General features: G+C 36.9%; 1 protein-coding gene across 2 annotated transcripts in view; it reads left to right on the forward strand.

Annotated features, from left to right (window-relative positions):
• LOC115802051 (uncharacterized) overlaps nt 1–17,766 on the forward strand; it is a 116,851-nt gene that overhangs the window by 7,613 nt on the left and 91,472 nt on the right. For both annotated transcript variants that reach the window (XM_089921971.1, XM_089921970.1), the window contains exon 2: nt 3,285–3,457. In XM_089921971.1, coding sequence (XP_089778097.1) covers nt 3,345–3,457 — 113 coding nt within the window. In that variant the 5' untranslated portion in view covers nt 3,285–3,344. The remainder of the gene's footprint in view (nt 1–3,284; nt 3,458–17,766) is intronic.

The raw sequence follows: 17,766 nt of genomic DNA on the forward strand, positions 1-17,766 counted from the left end.
TCAGTGTCACCTTTTCTTTGGTGTTTCATTTTGCAATTTATATGATCATTGCGTCCAACTGCAATTGTTCTTCAGAAGGTTTCATTCCACTATCATAATGAATTATATTATCTTTAGTAAGTTGAATATATACTTGTTTTTGGGACTGGGCAGATTTTTTTCAGTTTTCACTTACAGTCATCAGCTTTGCCTATGATGAACCATCCTTAACCTTTTGGAAGCTTTCAAACATAAAAATGTTATAAGCTGAGCAAGGTTTTCCATACATTGTTATCTCTCTCCCTCTCTCTTCTCTCTTTTATTAATTCTTTCTTTTTTCTTAATTTTTAATTTTATTTATTTATTTTTGGCCTTGTTGGTCTTTGTTGCTGTGCACAGGCTTTCTCTAGATGCAACGACAGGTGGCTACTCTTCATTGTGGTGTGTGGGCTTCTCATTGTGGTGGCTTCTCTTGTTGTAGAACACAGGCTCTAGGTGTGCGGGCTTCAGTAGTTGTGGCTCGTGGGCTCTAGAGCGCAGGCTCAATAGTTGTGGCACATGGGCTTAGTTGCTCTGCGGCATGTGGGATCCTCCCAGACCAGGGCTCAAACCCGTGTGCCCTTCATTGGCAGGCGGATTCTTAACCACTGAGCAACCAGGGAAGCCCCTAATGCTTTCTTTTTAAAGTTTTTGCATTTCTTTTTCCAAAGCTATAATATGACTTGGAGTTAGCTGTTCTTGAATTCTGCTGCCTTTTGCATCTTCATATACCTGAGTTCTAAACTTTAAATATGGGTAGCTGTTCCTTAGAAAATTGAAGGCATGAAGTCAAAGTCCAAGACTTCTTTGTTTTTTTTTCTGTCACTTAACTTTAACATTTTTTTCTTCTGTTTTATTAAGATATAATTAACAGGATTTCCCTGGTGGTCCAGTGGTTAAGACTCAGTGCTCCTAATGCAGGGGGCCTGGATTCAATCCCTGGTCAGGGAACTAGATCCCACATGCTGCAACTAAAAGAGTTCACATGCCGCAGCTAAGGATTCTGCATGCCACAACTAAGACCTGATGCAGCCAAATAAATAAATATTATAAAAATTGACACAGACTGTATATGTTTAAGGAGTTCAGCATAATGGTTTGACTTACATACATCATGAAATGATTACCACAGTAAGTTCAGTGAACATCCGTCATCTCACCTCACAAAATTAAAGAAACAGAAAATTTTTTTTCTTTGTGATGAGAACCCTTAGGATTTACTTTCTTAACATCTTTCATATATAATATACAGCAGTGTTGATTATCAAAGGCTTCTTTGGATAACTGCACAAGGTGGATGAAAATCATCTGGGTACATAGACCAAACTAACGTGTAGCCCATTTCCACAGCCAGTGCAGAGCTCTGCTCCTGACTTTTCCTGGATGCTCAGTGAGCCCCACATACCCAGAGAAGCACCGTCGCATGTGGGGATGATGCAGATAGCCACCCTGACACAATGAAACAACCCCAACTATGACACCTGGAGTCCATGTGCCCCTCCTGAGTTTATCACGCTTGCTGCCCTGGTTTGGTTTTGTTTTGTCTTTTTGGTTTTTTTAAAAAAACATCCCTCTTAGAAAACATCACATGATTTTGTTTTAGATTTGGGTAATGCATAAAATGACAGCAATTTGTTTAGTCTCTGTGCAAATATTTGTAATGTTAATATTTTAAGATACAGTCTGCAGTATCTTCAGTATGTTTTCTTTAGGCTTTCATTCAGCATTCAAACATGCCTAAGTCTCTCCCATAAAGAACACAAAACAAAGAAAACAAAAAACAGCCTTTCTCACCTCAGCCTCTGTCTCTTTTTTCCTCTCCTTCACAGCCAAACTTCTTAAAATAATCTCCTCTATACTCTCTTTAAACATGTCCCATTTACTCTTCCAGCCACTGAAATCCACTTCATGTTCAAGAAAAACCATTCTCATGTGATCATTGATGACATAAATTGTCATAATGAAGGAACAGTTTTCTATCCTTGCTTGGTCCTTGGGAAGCATATGTCACTATCAACATTTCCCTCTTTGGGGCTCAGAACTGTCTTCTGGAAAATACTTGGATGTCTCAAAGGAATGCAAAATACAGCACATTCAGGATAGGATTAATGACATTCCCCAAAACTGTTCCTTAGCTGGAGTTCTGTAGGTCATGAATGGCACCACTATCTACTCCATGGATGGATATAATTTTAGTCAGTAATATTTACATTTTTACTACTTCACAGTATGTATATACATTGATTTGGGGGACACAAGGATTTTTTTTGGAGTAGAATGCAAAACATAGCATAATTTCATTAACTAAATAAGGAAAAATGTATAATTTTTTCCCCAGTCAAATTGAGAACTTGTTTTGCAACCAAAAATAAAGTTTGTAAGTAGAACCTAGAATGTGTGCTGCTCAAGCCCTTGGGAATTAGGGAAGAAGATGGCTCCTGAGAGTTAAACTAGTAAAATCTATAATTCTGCAATAAGATTAGCTATCTATGAGAGTAACCGAAAGTTGCTTTAAATTTTTCACTAAAGACTTTGGAAACACCCAATATGCTAACATAGCATTCTGGGTGTAATCTCACTGGAATGTTTAGTAAACTCAAATAAAATCAATTGTAAAATGTATGGAAAGCTCAAACTGAAAAGATATTTAGCTAGAAAACAGAAAATAAAATTGCAGCGAGTCAGACATTGACATGTATCTAGTGAAAGTCTTGAGGCAGGTATCCCATCCATTTGGTGCAGATGTAGGCCTCAGACTCTTGGAACTTAGTGCCACTAGATATTTCAGTTACATAACAAATTCCCCCTTCATGTTCGACTATCTAATCATAAACTGACTTTCTTAAACTGACTTTCCATGGAGACCAGTTTACATGAAAAGAATATAGCTATGCCACACATATTTACAAGTTCCAAAATATAAATAGTACACAAATACATTAGCCCTGAAGCTATACCTTAGTCTCTTTTGAGTTAGCTAATCCAGTCATCTTTGACCTCTCAATTTTAAACTCATCCATGATTTCTAGGCTCAGACTCTAGAATATGGAGGTCTAATTAAATAATACAACCCCCTTGCAGGGAGACAACGTTTACAGTAGCCCCTCCTCTGCAGTTTCACTTTCCTTGGTTTCAGTTTGGGACCCTATGTCAGTCTTGGTCCCAAAATATTAAATAGAAAATTCCAGAAGTAAACAATTCATGGGTTTTCAATTGTTCTGAGTAGCACAATGAAAGCTTTTGCCCTCCCGCTCTGTCCTTCCCAGGATTCCCAGGTATCACATCATCGGCTCCTGATGTTCAACCATTGACATCATCAAGGCTTAATGATCCGGGGATCACCTGAAGCTAATGATCCTCCTGACATATTGTCAGAAGGCCAATATGTCCAGTGCTACATCATGATGCCTGCATCGTTCACCTCACCTCATTTCATCAGGTAGGCATTTTATCATCTCACATCATCACAAGAAGAAGGGTAAGTACAGTATAATAAGATGTTTTGAGAGAGACAAAGGCCATATTCACATAACTTTTATTAGAGTACAGTGTTATAGTTATCTACTTTATTATAACTTGTTAATCTCTTACTGTGTCTAATTTTTTAAAATAAATTTATTTATTTTATCTATTTATTTTTGGCTGCATTGGGTGTTTGTTGCTGTGCCTGGGCTTTCTCTAGTTGCAGTGAGTGGGGGCTACCCTTCTTTGTGGTGCACGAGCTTCTTATTGCAGTGGTTTTTTTTATTGTGGAACACGGGCTCTAGGCGCACGGGCTTCAGTAGTTGTGGCACGTGGGCTCAGTAGTTGTGGCTCGTGGGCTCAGTAGTTGTGGCTCGTGGGCTCAGTAGTTGTGGCTTGTGGGCTCTAGAGTGCAGGCTCAGTAGCTGTGGTGCATGGGATTAGTTGCTCTGCAACATGTGGGATCCTCCTGGACCAGGGCTTGAACCCGTGTCCCTTGCACTGGCAGGCGGATTCTTAACCACTGTGCCACCAGGGAAGCCCTGTGCCTACTTTTTAAATTAAACTTTATCATACATATGTATGTATAGGAAAAAAGTAGTATATATAGGGTTTGGTACTATCCTCGGTTTCAGGCATCCACTGGGGGGTCTTGGAACGTATCCGCCATGGATAAGGGGAGAAGACTACTGTACTAGCGAAATCCTTATACATTTGTGTAATTGGTCAATTTTTTTTTTTAACATCTTTATTGGGGTATAATTGCTTTACGATGGTGTGTTAGCTTCTGCTTTATAACAAAGTGAATCAGTTATACATATACATATGTTCCCATATCTCTTCCCTCTTGCGTCTCCCTCCCTCCCACCCTCCCTAGCCCACCCCTCCAGGCAGTCTCAAAGCACCGAGCTGATCTCCCTGTGCTATGCAGCTGCTTCCCACTAGCTATCTACCTTATGTTTGGTAGTGTATATATGTCCATGCCTCTCTCTCGCTTTGTCACAGCTCACCCTACCCCCTCCCCATATCCTCAAGTCCGTTCTCTAGTAGGTCTGTGTCTTTATTCCTGTCTTACCCCTAGGTTCTTCATGACATTTTTTTTCTTAAATTCCATATATATGTTTTAGCATACGGTATTTGTCTTTCTCTTTCTGACTTACTTCACTCTGTATGACAGACTCTAGGTCTATCCACCTCATTACAAATAGCTCTATTTCGTTTCTTTTTATGGCTGAGTAATATTCCATTGTATATGTGTGTCACATCTTCTTTATCCATTCATCCGATGATGGGCACTTAGGTTGTTTCCATTTCCGGGCTATTGTAAATAGAGCTGCAATGAACATTTTGGTACATGACTATTTTTGAATTATGGTTTTCTCAGGATATATGCCCAGTAGTGGGATTGCTGGGTCATATGGTAGTTCTATTTGTAGTTTTTTAAGGAACCTCCATACTGTTCTCCACAGTGGCTCTACCACTTCACATTCCCACCTTGATCAAATCTTTAACCAGGGTTTTGCTATTGAAACTCTAGAAACAAATATATACTATTAGATGTTACTTAATTGACTTACTCCTTTGCCATTTCTACAAGAACAGTACCTTTAATGTGTAACTTCTATTAGTTTTAAACTTTACAATTTTCTTATTATATCACAGACTGGTAACTATATCACACACTTAGCATTAGTTACTCATATAGGTATTATGCCTATTCTTCTTGCCCCACCATTGTTAATTACCAAGATGATCTCATTTCATTCCATTGTTCAACATGAATTACTGGTTGAAGCCTAGTATGTTATTTCAGAACACATCCTGTGGTCTGATTCTAATCTCTTGACTTCTCTGGACATTTCATATCGTATTTCTCATCATTTATTTTCCAAAGTTAGGAAACTGAGATTTTAATTTTTCTTTTTAAACATATTAATGTTTAATAAGCATCATGATCAAAAACATAATATAATTGTTTTCTCTTTTATATTTCCAACTCTCAATATATCTGTCAGCTTGGATTCCTTTTTTTTTTTTCCTTAACTATTTTCTCTCTCCTAGTAAACTATAGTTACACTTTCTTTCCTTCTTTTTTTTTTTTGCCTTTTCTTCTGAGCCATCTCCAATATTCAACATAAAGAATGTCATTCTGGTTGCTGAAGATGCAATTTTGATACATAAAGACAGGTTAGCTCTCTATAAATTAAGGGATTTAGTTGAGGATAAGCACTCTCCTTGTATCTTTGAATTTTCAGTGCTTTGCACACGACTTAAAACAAAGTGGGACCCAATGGTAAATATTTTCACTCATGAATAAAACCCTTCATTTTCTCACATCAATGTAATAAAGAAACATTGACAAAGCTATATATTTTACTTCCTAGCCATATCTGAAATGTGTAATTATGTGGCTTGACAGGTGTTAAAAAGTAGACAGTTACATATGAATGAGCCCCACAGCTAAATATGTCTATATTTAAAATTTTTTTCTACTCTTACATTTAACAAAAAATAGTATGGGTGTATAGTCCTGTGATGATGAAGTCTATAAAACCCCATTGAAAGACTGAAAATTTTGCCATTTTATATTTCTCGTTGTGTTTGTGCATTCACCTTTGTATTCTTTTAATGCCTCATCTCATTTTCTCCATCAAACTTAAAAAAGGTCAGAATCATCACTTGCCATTGAGGTGGTCCTAAAGACAATATTATTTCTATATAACGTAGAACATAGTGTGCTATGAAAGAGATTTTCATGCAAAAAGACGTTTTTCTCATCTGCCTTTTCCTTCTGCCATTATCTTCCCACAAACCAAAATTATAATAGTCACTGGTAGTATTTTTTAATTTTTTGCTCTGTGCCAAGTACTGTTCTGAGAATGTGTGTATATTTAATTTCAAAACAACCACAATTTTTATTCTCATTTTTTTTTCCCAGAAGAAAAAGAGGTCAAAAACTTCTTTGCTAAGCATCATACAAAGGCTTTTTATTTATTTATTTAAGTACTGCCCTTTGTATGCTAGAGGCTCCATACCTCCATAGCATATAAGGTGTATAGAACTTCTAGCATCCTTGTTAAATTATCCTCTTACTTGGTTTGCTCTAACCTGTTCCAACATTTTTTTTTTCTAACTTTTATTAATTAGTATTTTTGCTATCTTTGTAAGGCATTTCTGGGCCTACTACCAGATATAAAAATACAACATAAAGTATTGTTAACATTTACTTACTTGTTGATACACTAACCATGAAATGGCAGTGCATTGACATGGCATCTTTATTCTACTGAGATGATAAATTTTTTATTTGCTTATTATGTTTCATCGGTGAGTGGTCAAACATTTATTAAATAGAGATGAAGTAGATTAAGCTTAAGCTTAGAATGCTCTTTTTTTTCTGAATAATTTTATAGTATTTCTAGTAGACACCTGCATTAATGCCTTTTTAAAAATTAGTTTCAAAATAGCATCATAACTAAAATTTTATCTATGTAGCTTTGTAGAGATATGGGTAATATTTAAAGTTGCTCATATAATCTATTTTAAGAACCTAATAACCTGGATATTTTGTTTTCTGCTACATTTTTTAAACTAAATTATAGGCAGAATAAGTAGGGTCACTGCCAAATCTGAATTTTTTGCAAATTTTTATCACATCTTCCTATTGTGCTCTTTCATTTCACTTTAATTCCTTTGGTTCATTTTAATTCTATGTAATTACTAAATATAACAATGGATGATTATAATTTTTTAAAGATAACAATTTAATAAACTTTAGAAGAATTTTCCTGGTCCCATGGCTAATGAATTCTCTCTCCAGGATACCATTTGTCTGGCTCGTTCTTCAGTTTTTACAACAGAATAATTTAAATTTGGAAGTTAATTGTGGGAATAAGGGTAGGAATGATGTTTACCTTTATGCAAAGCAATGACCTATGATTACAGGAACTTAGAAAAAGCTGTTGGGGGAGATAAATGCATCTATTGAGAAAGTGTTTGCATTCATTTAAGGTTGAGGCAATCTGGTTAGTTTGCATAAAGGGAGGTTTTTATGATGAGGTAGGTACTTAATTCTTTCAGAGAGATTGGGTGTATTCAGGTGTGGTCTTGTCTCTACAGCCTGGAAGACAGTTTCACCTCCCTGTTTTTTAAAGTCCAGTGTGTCTGGTAGATCTACATCAACCAAAGCTCTGCTAGGAATAGCTCTTCAAGGACATTATTGAAATTTGAGACTTGTTTATATTGTCCCCTCCCTCCGTGGATTAAATGATAATAAACAGTTTTTTCTTTCTTCAACTTAGATCTTTAAAGGCTTTATCTGTTACTCTGAGTCAATAGAAGGGGTATGTTTGGACCAGTAGCTGTGCAAACTTTTTTTGCAGTAGATAGCAGTAGGAAAAAGTGAAGGCTTTATGCTTGTAAAAACATTTACAGTCTCCTAGCAATCTGTAGTGATGCTATGCAAGTCTGACAATAGATGAATGTTTTCTAATGTCATAAAACTTTACAATAATACGGGAAACTTACTTAACTGTTTGCCTCAGGAGTTGATGTTCTGATTCTAGAGTTTCAGAAAGACTTGACTATAAACTAACTTTATCATAGAGTCATCAATTATTAACAGTAATATATACTTAAAGCAATAGACATTTTGTCCAGCCTCTATATTTTTTTCAGATGGGAAAATTGATATGTTGAAAGATTAAATAAACTTTTAAAGTCATATGATTATTTTAGGTATTGAACAGGGATTAAAATACTCACTATTCTCATTTAAAATCACTGCTTTTCCACTATAGCTTTGTATGTCACCTAAAATGCTTAGGGCTGAGGCTGAACTGACTGGTGGGCTGGAAAAGAAAGTAAGAACTGTAGAGTATCTGAAAAATAACTTGTATATTTGAGGCATATATGATAGGATACAACAATGCATAATCAGTACAAATGTGTGCAATTCTATGAAAATTACCTGCTTCTCAGCTGGAATTTGGGCACAGTCTAGGTGCAGCTGGTAGGTGTATGCAACTACCCAGTTTGTAAACAGAGAGTGGACTGGACCACTGTCAAAAACTCATGCCTGTAGGATTCAGGAATCAGGAGTGGGCCAGGTGGCGACTGTGTTGAGCTAGAGAGCAAAGGATCACTTATAGCATGGGCAATGCATACTCAGCTCCAGCTGATGTAATGTAAAAATGTGAGCCCAATGTTGCCAAATCTTCCCATTAAAAAAGAAAAGATAACTGGATTTTTAAAAACAGTGTATTTACTAAATAAAACCAGCCTACATTTAGAGTTGCCAGGTCTAGCAAGTAAAAATACAGGACCTCCCGTTAAATTTGAATTTGTTTATCTGTTTACCTGCATTTTATCTGGTACACCTAACTGACTCACCTGCCTCTTTGCAAACTCTTGTTTAAGGAAACAGTAGGTATGTTGACGCTTGTGATATGTATCCACCACTGAGGGTCAATTGTGTTCACTTAGTTACCACATATTATTTTCAAGATTTTTGGTTCAGAGGTGGTTAAAGCCTTTCACACAACAGTAAATTGTTCAAATATTATATTTTTAAGGTAGCAAATTTCACATTAAATATGTCAGAACAAAATATCTGAGTTTTTACAAATTACCTAAAGAATATAGCAAAAGTGAATAAAAAGACACTTTTATTGTTAGCTTCCAGGGAAGATTAATGCTTTCAATATAAGAAATAATTATGTGAAGATTTTCTGGGAAGAAAAAATTCCTATATATTATTACAAGCAAACACGATAATAATAGAGGCAGAATGCTCAGTCTCCTTGAAGCTTTGCCCCTGTCTGCTCATAAAACCAGATAGGCTGAGAACAAGCTACAATGCATCCACCAAAGTTATAATTAACATTAGCTTGAGAAAGAGTCGTGGATCCACTTCATGTCGAATTCCATTTGATCTTAATTGAAAGGAGGCGCAGAGTTACAGGAAACAGACCCTCGCATTGAAAAGGCCATGGTAATATGTTTAGAATTTCCCAAGAAACAGAAAAAGGTCTTGAGAGCACAGACGCTTGGAAGCGGAGAAGTTAAGCCTGGAAGCGGAGAAGTTAAGCCTTTAACACCTCACAGCAACAAAACTCATCTGTCAGGCTTTGAAGGCCTTGGCTCTGGGATTTATTTTCTTCTCATCTAAGATAGGCCCAGAAACTTAATTTTGTTTTTGAAGCAAGTAATTCTCCCCAACATTTCATCAGTTTGTTTTTGATTACCTTCTAATGCTTAGCTACCTCTCACAGGGTACCCATCTAGGACCTTCTCTGAATAGAATAGCTTTTCCAGAGAAAGTGCTAAAATAGAAACAGACTGAGTAAAGCAATTTTTTAAAAAGTAATTAATTAATTAAATTACGACTGCTTTCGGGTCTTCATTGCTGCGCACAGGCTCTCTCTAGTTGAGGCGAGCGGGGACTACTCTTCGTTGTGGTGCACAGGCTTCTCATTGTGGTGTCTTCTCTTGTTGCGGAGCACGGGCTCTAGGTCCGCGGGTTTCAGTAGTTGTGACTCGTGGGCTCTAGAGCACAGGCTCAGTAGCTGTGGTGCATGGGCTTAGCTGCTCCGCGGCATGTGGGATTTTCCTGGACCAGGGCTCGAACAGGTGTCCCCTGCGTTGGCAGACAGATTCTTAACCACTGCGTCCCCAGGGAAGTCCCTGAATAAAGCAGTTTTAAAGACAATCAACTCATCAAATGTTTATGTTTCCCAAGCAAGAGGCATCCTTCTAGGCTTGGGTTCCTGCTTTCAAGGAACATAAAATTTGAAGGAAGAGATGGAGACACAACAGTAGACACATAGAAAGGAATACAGGACGAACCTCTTCATTCCTTCATAGGAGAGGGGTGATATTCCCTGAAGTTGATTTTTGACTGGGTTTTTAGTGGGATCTCCGTTTCCCAACCATGGATTGAACCTGGGTTACAACAGTGAGAGCTCCGAATCCTAACCACTAGACCACCAGGGAACTCCCCTTGACGGGGGTTTTGAATGCTGGATAGGAATTTGCTAGACCTATAAGGGAAGGAAAGTCCTTGTAGCAGAGTGACACACTTGAGCAAGAGAATAAAATTGTGTGGTGTGTGAGGTGTGTGAGGACTAGTAAACAGTTTTGAATTGTGCATAGACAATATTATTGAAAAGAGAGGGGAAGAGGCATGCAGTCTGGAGACAGGCGGCGAAGGTCATTTCATTTGCTTGCAAGTACGTTTAGACTTTCTTCTGAGCACTGGAGAGCAAGAGATGATTAGATAGATTGTGTTTTAGAAAAAGACTTGGCCACAGAGCATAGATTGGCAGGAGAGAGGGGAGGCAGAGGGGCTGTGGTTATAAAACCAGTTAGAAATTTAAGGTGTGAACTGGGGCTGGGAAGTGGGGATTAAAAAGTTAGGAGCAGTGAGCTGGTGACAGAGAAGTTTCAGCATGAGAATGAGCCTGGAAATAAAATGAGAAAGAGGAAGGGATCCTTCTAAACCAACTGCAGACTAGGGCTGGTCTAAAGGCTAAATCTGCCTCAGTCAGAGGTTTATAAATTAGGAGCATTTTTTTGGAGGAGGGAGTGTGGTTCAACAAAGTGTTTTTCTTTTATTCTTCTGATTCTAGGTAACTTTTATTTAGAAAAAAAATTGTACAAGGACACAATTGTTTAAGGCTACCCATACATACGCCATATTGCTGTCAATTGATAATTAACAATTATCAATTGTTAATTTTTCTACATTTATTTTTCACTTTTTTTCTTTTTCCCCCCGCTTTTTTTTTCCTGAGTCAACTGAAAGCAAGTTTCAAGCATCAGGTCACTTCACTCCTAAATACTCAAGCGTATATGTCCTAAGAAAAGGGATATTCTCCTAGAAAAATCTCCATATCATTATCAAACTCCAGAAGTTTAATACGATACAATAACATTAGCTTCTCTACCATCCATATTCACGTTTCCCAGTTGCCCCAACAATGTTGTATGTGTGTGTGTGCATGTGTGTATGTTTTAAATCCAAGATCCACTTAATAATCGCATATTGCATTTAGTTGTCATGTCTCTTTAGTCTTCTTTTCTGTAAAACAGGGTCCCACCTTTGTTTGTCTTTTGTGACATTTTGTGGCATTTATGATGAGTTCAGTTCAGTTGTTTTGGAGAATGCCCCTTAAGTTTGATTTGCCTGATTGTTTCCTCATGATTAGATTCAGGTTAAAACTTTTGGGGACTGTCGTGTACAGACTTCCCACTGGATTTTAGCAGGAGCACATAAGTCAGTTTCTCTTATTGTTATTGGTGCTGTGAAGTTTGAGCACTTGCTCAAAGTGGTCTGCACTCGACTTCTCCATTGTGAAGATGTCTTCTCCCTTTTGTAATTAGAAAGTTCTCTGTGGGGCGATGCTTTTTTTAAAAAATATGTATTTATATATTTATTTATTTGGCTGCTTCGGGTCTTAGTTGTGGCACGTGGGATCTTTAGTTGCTGCATGCGAACCCTTAGTTGCGGCATGTGGGATCTATTTCCCTGACCAGGGGTCGAACCCAGGCCCCATGCACTGGGAGTGTGGAGTTTTAGCCACTGGACTACCAGGGAAGTCCTGGGTGATGCTTTAACATGCTATGTCTACACTGCTCCTTAACAACCTCTCACCTAATGCTTTTCACATATACTGGTGATCCTTAACCGGCTGCATAACGTTAGACAGATTAGGGAATTGCTCACAAAAATCTGGATTCCCAGGTTCTTGTTAAAAATTGCAAGATGTGGCAGAACTGGGCTCATATTCCTGAGCTGCAGTAATTGCTAGGAATGGATCAGCGATGGTCTCCTAAAAATGTGACCAAAAAAACTGTGGTTTTCAGTTTGCCACAGTTTCTACCTTTCCCAGTTGTTTAACCCGTCCTATTTCACTCACTTAGGGATTCTATTTCTCCTCTATAACCATTTGAGATTTCTGTCCTTGTACTATGGTTTCTAATTTAGGGATATGCATGGTTGGTGGTGATGAGGGATATGGAAGCCTGGAGAAGGAGCCTAGGGAAAAATATTGACAGCTTTGGTTTTAGATGTTTCTTGAGGTGGTAATCGTTTCAGAAAGGCAGAAGAGACATCTGAACTGGAGGTAAGATTTTGAATTCTAAGGTGCTAGTTGAATGCATGGATGCGATCCCTCCTTCAACATATTGTATATTACTATAATAATGTTGCCATATGATATGATCATTTACTACAATCCATGTTCCTTACTAGTCAATCATCCATCTTTTACCCTCTGCACTTGGTGCATATTAAACACTCAATAAACTTTACTGAATGAATGAATAAATGAATGATTCATATGAATGAAGCCACTTATTGTCAAGAGACATTTAAAGAGGGACTGATTCATAAGCCAGATAACATGAACCTCAAAGGGTTGAGAAGTGAGGGGAAGGTCGACATGATCTGTAGATTCTGTGGGAAGTGTGATATGGTGGAATGAGCTGCCTCTGCTCCAGGTAGCCCATGGTGAGAGAGATGTCATCAGGGGAGAAACATTTCAGTGAAGGCGGGAAGGTGGCCAGAAGGATCTATGAATGAGACACCAGTGAATGGACATTAGCAGTGAGGTGAGGGGGCAAAAAATGATATCGTGATGTCGGGTTGCTTTGGTGACAGGGAAAAACAGAATATTTGGATTTAGCAAACTCTTACAGGACCCGAGATCGATAGACCCTTTCAGTTCATTTCAGCTGTCACTGAGTACCTGCTTCAAGAGGGACAAGGCTGTGAGTGGTACTGGGGCTATGGAGATAAATAAGATGTAGAGTTGCCCTTAGGGAATTCAGATTCTAAAAGAGATCAAGAGGTAAATAATGATGAACAATTTAGTGCCAAAATGTGCAATAAGAAATATATGTACAAAATGTAGCCCAGTAATTAACTTCATACCACCTCGGGAAGGGGCTGGTTGTAGAAAGGATAAGAGCATCCTTTGGAGTCAGATAGCAGTAGGCTCAAATCTCAAATATCACCTCTTACTGGCTGCATGTGTGACCTCCCCAAGCCTTAGTTTCTTGATCTATAAAGTGTGAATGATGCTTGGGCACTGTTATAATCTTTAAATGAAATAATATTCATATGGCATTTAGTCTGTTGGTGTTTGGATGTCAGTAAGGACATGATATCTTTATCAGAGATGTCCTCTTGTTCACATTCTAGAGCAGAGCTATGGGGCATGGTGTACTGTGGCTTGATATTTTTAAGAGCTTGTTTTACTTTTGAAGCCCTGCATAACTTATTGTGTCTTAGCATACACAAAAAATTTCTTTTTGTCTTTTAAATGGCCACCCGTACATTGTACTTTTTGAGGGTTTTTTAAACTCAAATATTTTAATGAGAAAATTTATAATTTATGTGAGAGAATTTACCTTTTTGGACATAAAAAGCATTTTCTACCTACAAGAAATAGAGCCTCTTGAGCTTTTGCTTGTTCTGGTACAGGACACTAACCAGCAGGTGTTTATTTAAAATACCTGGCAAATTTCCTTGACCTTCTCATTTTGAATAGACACAGGAGACATAACACAAATGGCTTGCTTTGATATCCTGACTGTCAACATCTTTAAAATACAGGCTCTGTATAGAAAAAGTCTCTGATTCCTTTTTATGACTGTCACATGAGTGTTCTGTTTTAGAACTATTACTCTCTGTGATGTGCTATATAGCGTGATCATTTTTGCAGATTTTCCCTAAAGACTGGTCTTTAGGGTAACTAAAGATCATGTTGATTTCCACGTAGCATCCTTATAAATATAATATTTGTTTGTAAATTGTTGAGCATAACAGAGGCCAGGCAAAATTGCAATACTGACAATGGGAGATTCATGAAAGCTCCTGAAGTTAAGGTCTGTTTTCGTTTTTACGAACAATGTATCCTCAAATTACGGATATGAGATACTGGATGAGCTCAAAATGACCAAGTCACTCCCTGGTTGGACATTCTGTGCTTCACAAAATGTAATCCCTCTTTTAGAACTCTAGAAATAATGCAACATTTTAGAAGGATGAGTTTACTCCCTCCAGTGCCTGAAGTTAGTTAACCAGGATTAAGCAATAGATGGGACAGGACCCCCTAGACAGTTGACGATGACTGATGAGTGACTTGTATGTGAGAGAGTTTGGAAAGTATAAAGTCAATATAAGTACCAGAGAAGAGAAACTAAACTTTAGAAGTTGTTTCTATTATTCTCTATGTGTCTTATTAATCAGGTTAGAAATTTTTCTGAGTAAACAGTCTAATATCACTGATACACTGAGGATCTCTTACATGCCTAGCAACAGGTTATGCAATTTGAGAATTTAATAACTTTAATAAGAACAAACATGCCAGTGGATCCACAAAGCTGCCTGAAATCCTTTCAAAACATGTGGTGGGTAGAAACAAATAAAGAATATAGTATAACAAATAAGGACCCCTGTCCATTATGACCTATAATATCTTCGAAAAGGATTTGGTCATCAAGGGTCTCTAGGATGAGTCAGTAACATTAAACTAAAACCAAACATAGACTAACCCAGTTCTTCAAAGTGGGTTTTAAGACTACTATCAAAATATTAGGAAATTGTTTTTTATTATGATAAACTGATTCTTATTCAAATGGAGGTTAAACAAGAGAAAATAATTTTAAGCTGTAGCAAAGAAGGAATTTAAGCTGGAATTTAAGTGCATTTTTGGATTTGTTGGTTGAGCAAATATTTATGCTCGGCAATCTGAAATATATTTGGGGAAAAGGTATTGAACAAAATAGGAAAGGACACTGCTCTCATGGAGTTTACATTCTAGAGGGAGGAGGATAAAGAGATAAACAGATTGGTGAACAAGAGTGTTTCAATACTGAGCACACTGTGGGCATCTGAAGCTACACTGCAAATCTTTGGTTCATTGTTATTTTTCCCTGGACTGGGCTGTTTTCCATTTTAATTTGTTGGTGAGATAAACTTGCTTCTAAAACTGTAGGTAGGAGAAAAAAGAGATAATGTAAAAATTAAAATGTCATTCATCTGGCTTTAAGAGCAAAAGGAAATGGATACTTGGCTGAAGACTAAGTAAGGAAACAGTGGAGAAATCTTCAACAGTTACAGATTTAGCCAGCAGTTATGCCTGGACCAGGACTGTAAACAATTTGTACTTTTAAGTTCTCCAAATTCTGTCATATTCATTAATCATATTTTACAATTAAAGCATTGCCAAATTCATGCCCTTGAAAGTTTTTCTAAACCTTTCCCTCCCTTTCCACTCCTATCTCATAATCATTTAAATTTTATATTTCTACTTTTTGAAGTTTCTATCTTATATTTCTTTTCCCCTATTAGTCTAATTTGGACCATCGTTCAAGCTAATAAAATCATGTTTCACCAGATCATTTAATCTATTTCTTAACCAAGGAAGGATTCTCAGCAAACATTTTCATGCACATTTTTTATTACATTCTTAGAGATATATGTTAGGCTAGAATTCTGGCAAGTTTTAACAGACCTCAAAGGATCAGAAATTAAATAGATTGTACTTTGTACGCTGTTTCCAATTGAGTGATTTATTTTACTAACATCATAACTAATGAGCTCATTTGGGATACATAGAAAAGTTGTTTGAAAGTTAGTTCAGTAAGCCTTAGGAACACAAGAGTAAATATAGAATGCTTTGCTTTGTTAATTATTAACTATAAGGCCCATCTTTCTTGTCTCTATTTCTTTTATAGTCTTTAATTTTTGTTTTCATATTTTTTAATCTGTCTGGTGCCACAAGAATGTAAGCTTCCTGAGAGCAGGACATTTCTCTTTCCTATTCAATGCTGTCTCTCCATAGCCTAGAAAACAAAGTCTGCCATGGTAAGCCCTCAACAAATATTTGCTTATAATTTGATTAACTTTATCAATCAGTTTTCTAACAAGGCACACTAATTGATTTCTTTTGGAACTAAAGTAGAAGTAAGGAAGGCAATGTTAAACACACTCAGTAACTTTCAGCAAGTTTAAATTTATAGGAGCATTGATTCAGCCACAGAAATGAATTATCATGAACATGCCATGGATTAGTGAGGAAAACAACCTCAATTCTTCTCCTTAATCTTCCTCTTTGGCCTCTTTCTTTCAGCTACCCTTTGCCTATTCTCCCCAGCTCCACACTGTCTTACGCTTTTTTTTCAGTAGCCCTGCAAATTCACTGCCAGTCAGAAAAGTTGAAAATGTCCTTCGACACTCAACAGTGGCAGAATGATCTCCTTAGAACTTTGCAAATCCCCTATCTTCATCTAACTCATAGAATAACAACCTTGTTTCAGGCCCCAAAGTTCATGGGCATCCTCTAAATTTATTATGATTTGAGGCAAAAGAATACTCAAAAACAAAGAAAATACAATTCCTGAGAGAAAGTAGACAATTGTAAGCAATATTTCTAGCAAATAAAGAAAACATACTGAAGCATTATTATTTGGTAGAAGAAAGAAAATTAGGGAGAGTCATTTTAAAGAATATTTTCAGTATTATAGATTCTCTGATTAGAAAAATTATTCAGGTAGATTTCTATGAATTTATCAACCTAATTTGTATCACGTATGATAGAAATAATGCCATGACAGAGAAAATGACCATTTCCTGAGATTTCTTCAACTAATAAAATGTAAATCATAATGGTAAACACTGTATATCTTGATAAAGTTATTCTAAAATATGGACACTGTAAAAACAGTCATACTATGAACAAACAGAAAAAGAAATAAAAATGCTTCTTCTGCTAAGAAAAGATGCTCAAACTCAGTCACAATAAGATAAATGTAGATAAAATTATACTGAGATATATTTTTTTACCTATCAGATTTAAAGGCAACAAATTAGAGGACATAGTTGGCCGGGTTGGTTGATGAATAAATTGCTTAGATCTATTAAAGTTACAAATACACATATTTCTTTTCTGTTTCTTTAAAGAATTTTTTTTTGATGTGGACCATCTTTAAAGTCTTTATTGAATTTGTTACAATATGGCTTCTGTTTTATGTTTTGGTTTTTTGGCCACGAGGCACGTGGGATCTTAGCTCCCCAACCAGGGATCGAACCTGCAGCCCCTGCATTGGAAGGCGAAGTCTTAACTACTGGACCACCAGGAAAGTCCTTCCAAATACACATATTTCTTGTTCTAACAATTAAACTTCCAGGAGTTCATCCTACAGATATACTTGTACATCTGCAAAATGATAAAAGTACAAGGTTAGCAATTGTAGAATTTCATATGATTCAACATAGTA

This window comes from Delphinapterus leucas, chromosome 12 (assembly GCF_059928025.1).
Source record: "Delphinapterus leucas isolate spDelLeu-1000000601 "Yukka" chromosome 12, BTC_Dleu_Yukka2, whole genome shotgun sequence".
NCBI classification, from domain to species: Eukaryota; Metazoa; Chordata; class Mammalia; order Artiodactyla; family Monodontidae; genus Delphinapterus; species Delphinapterus leucas.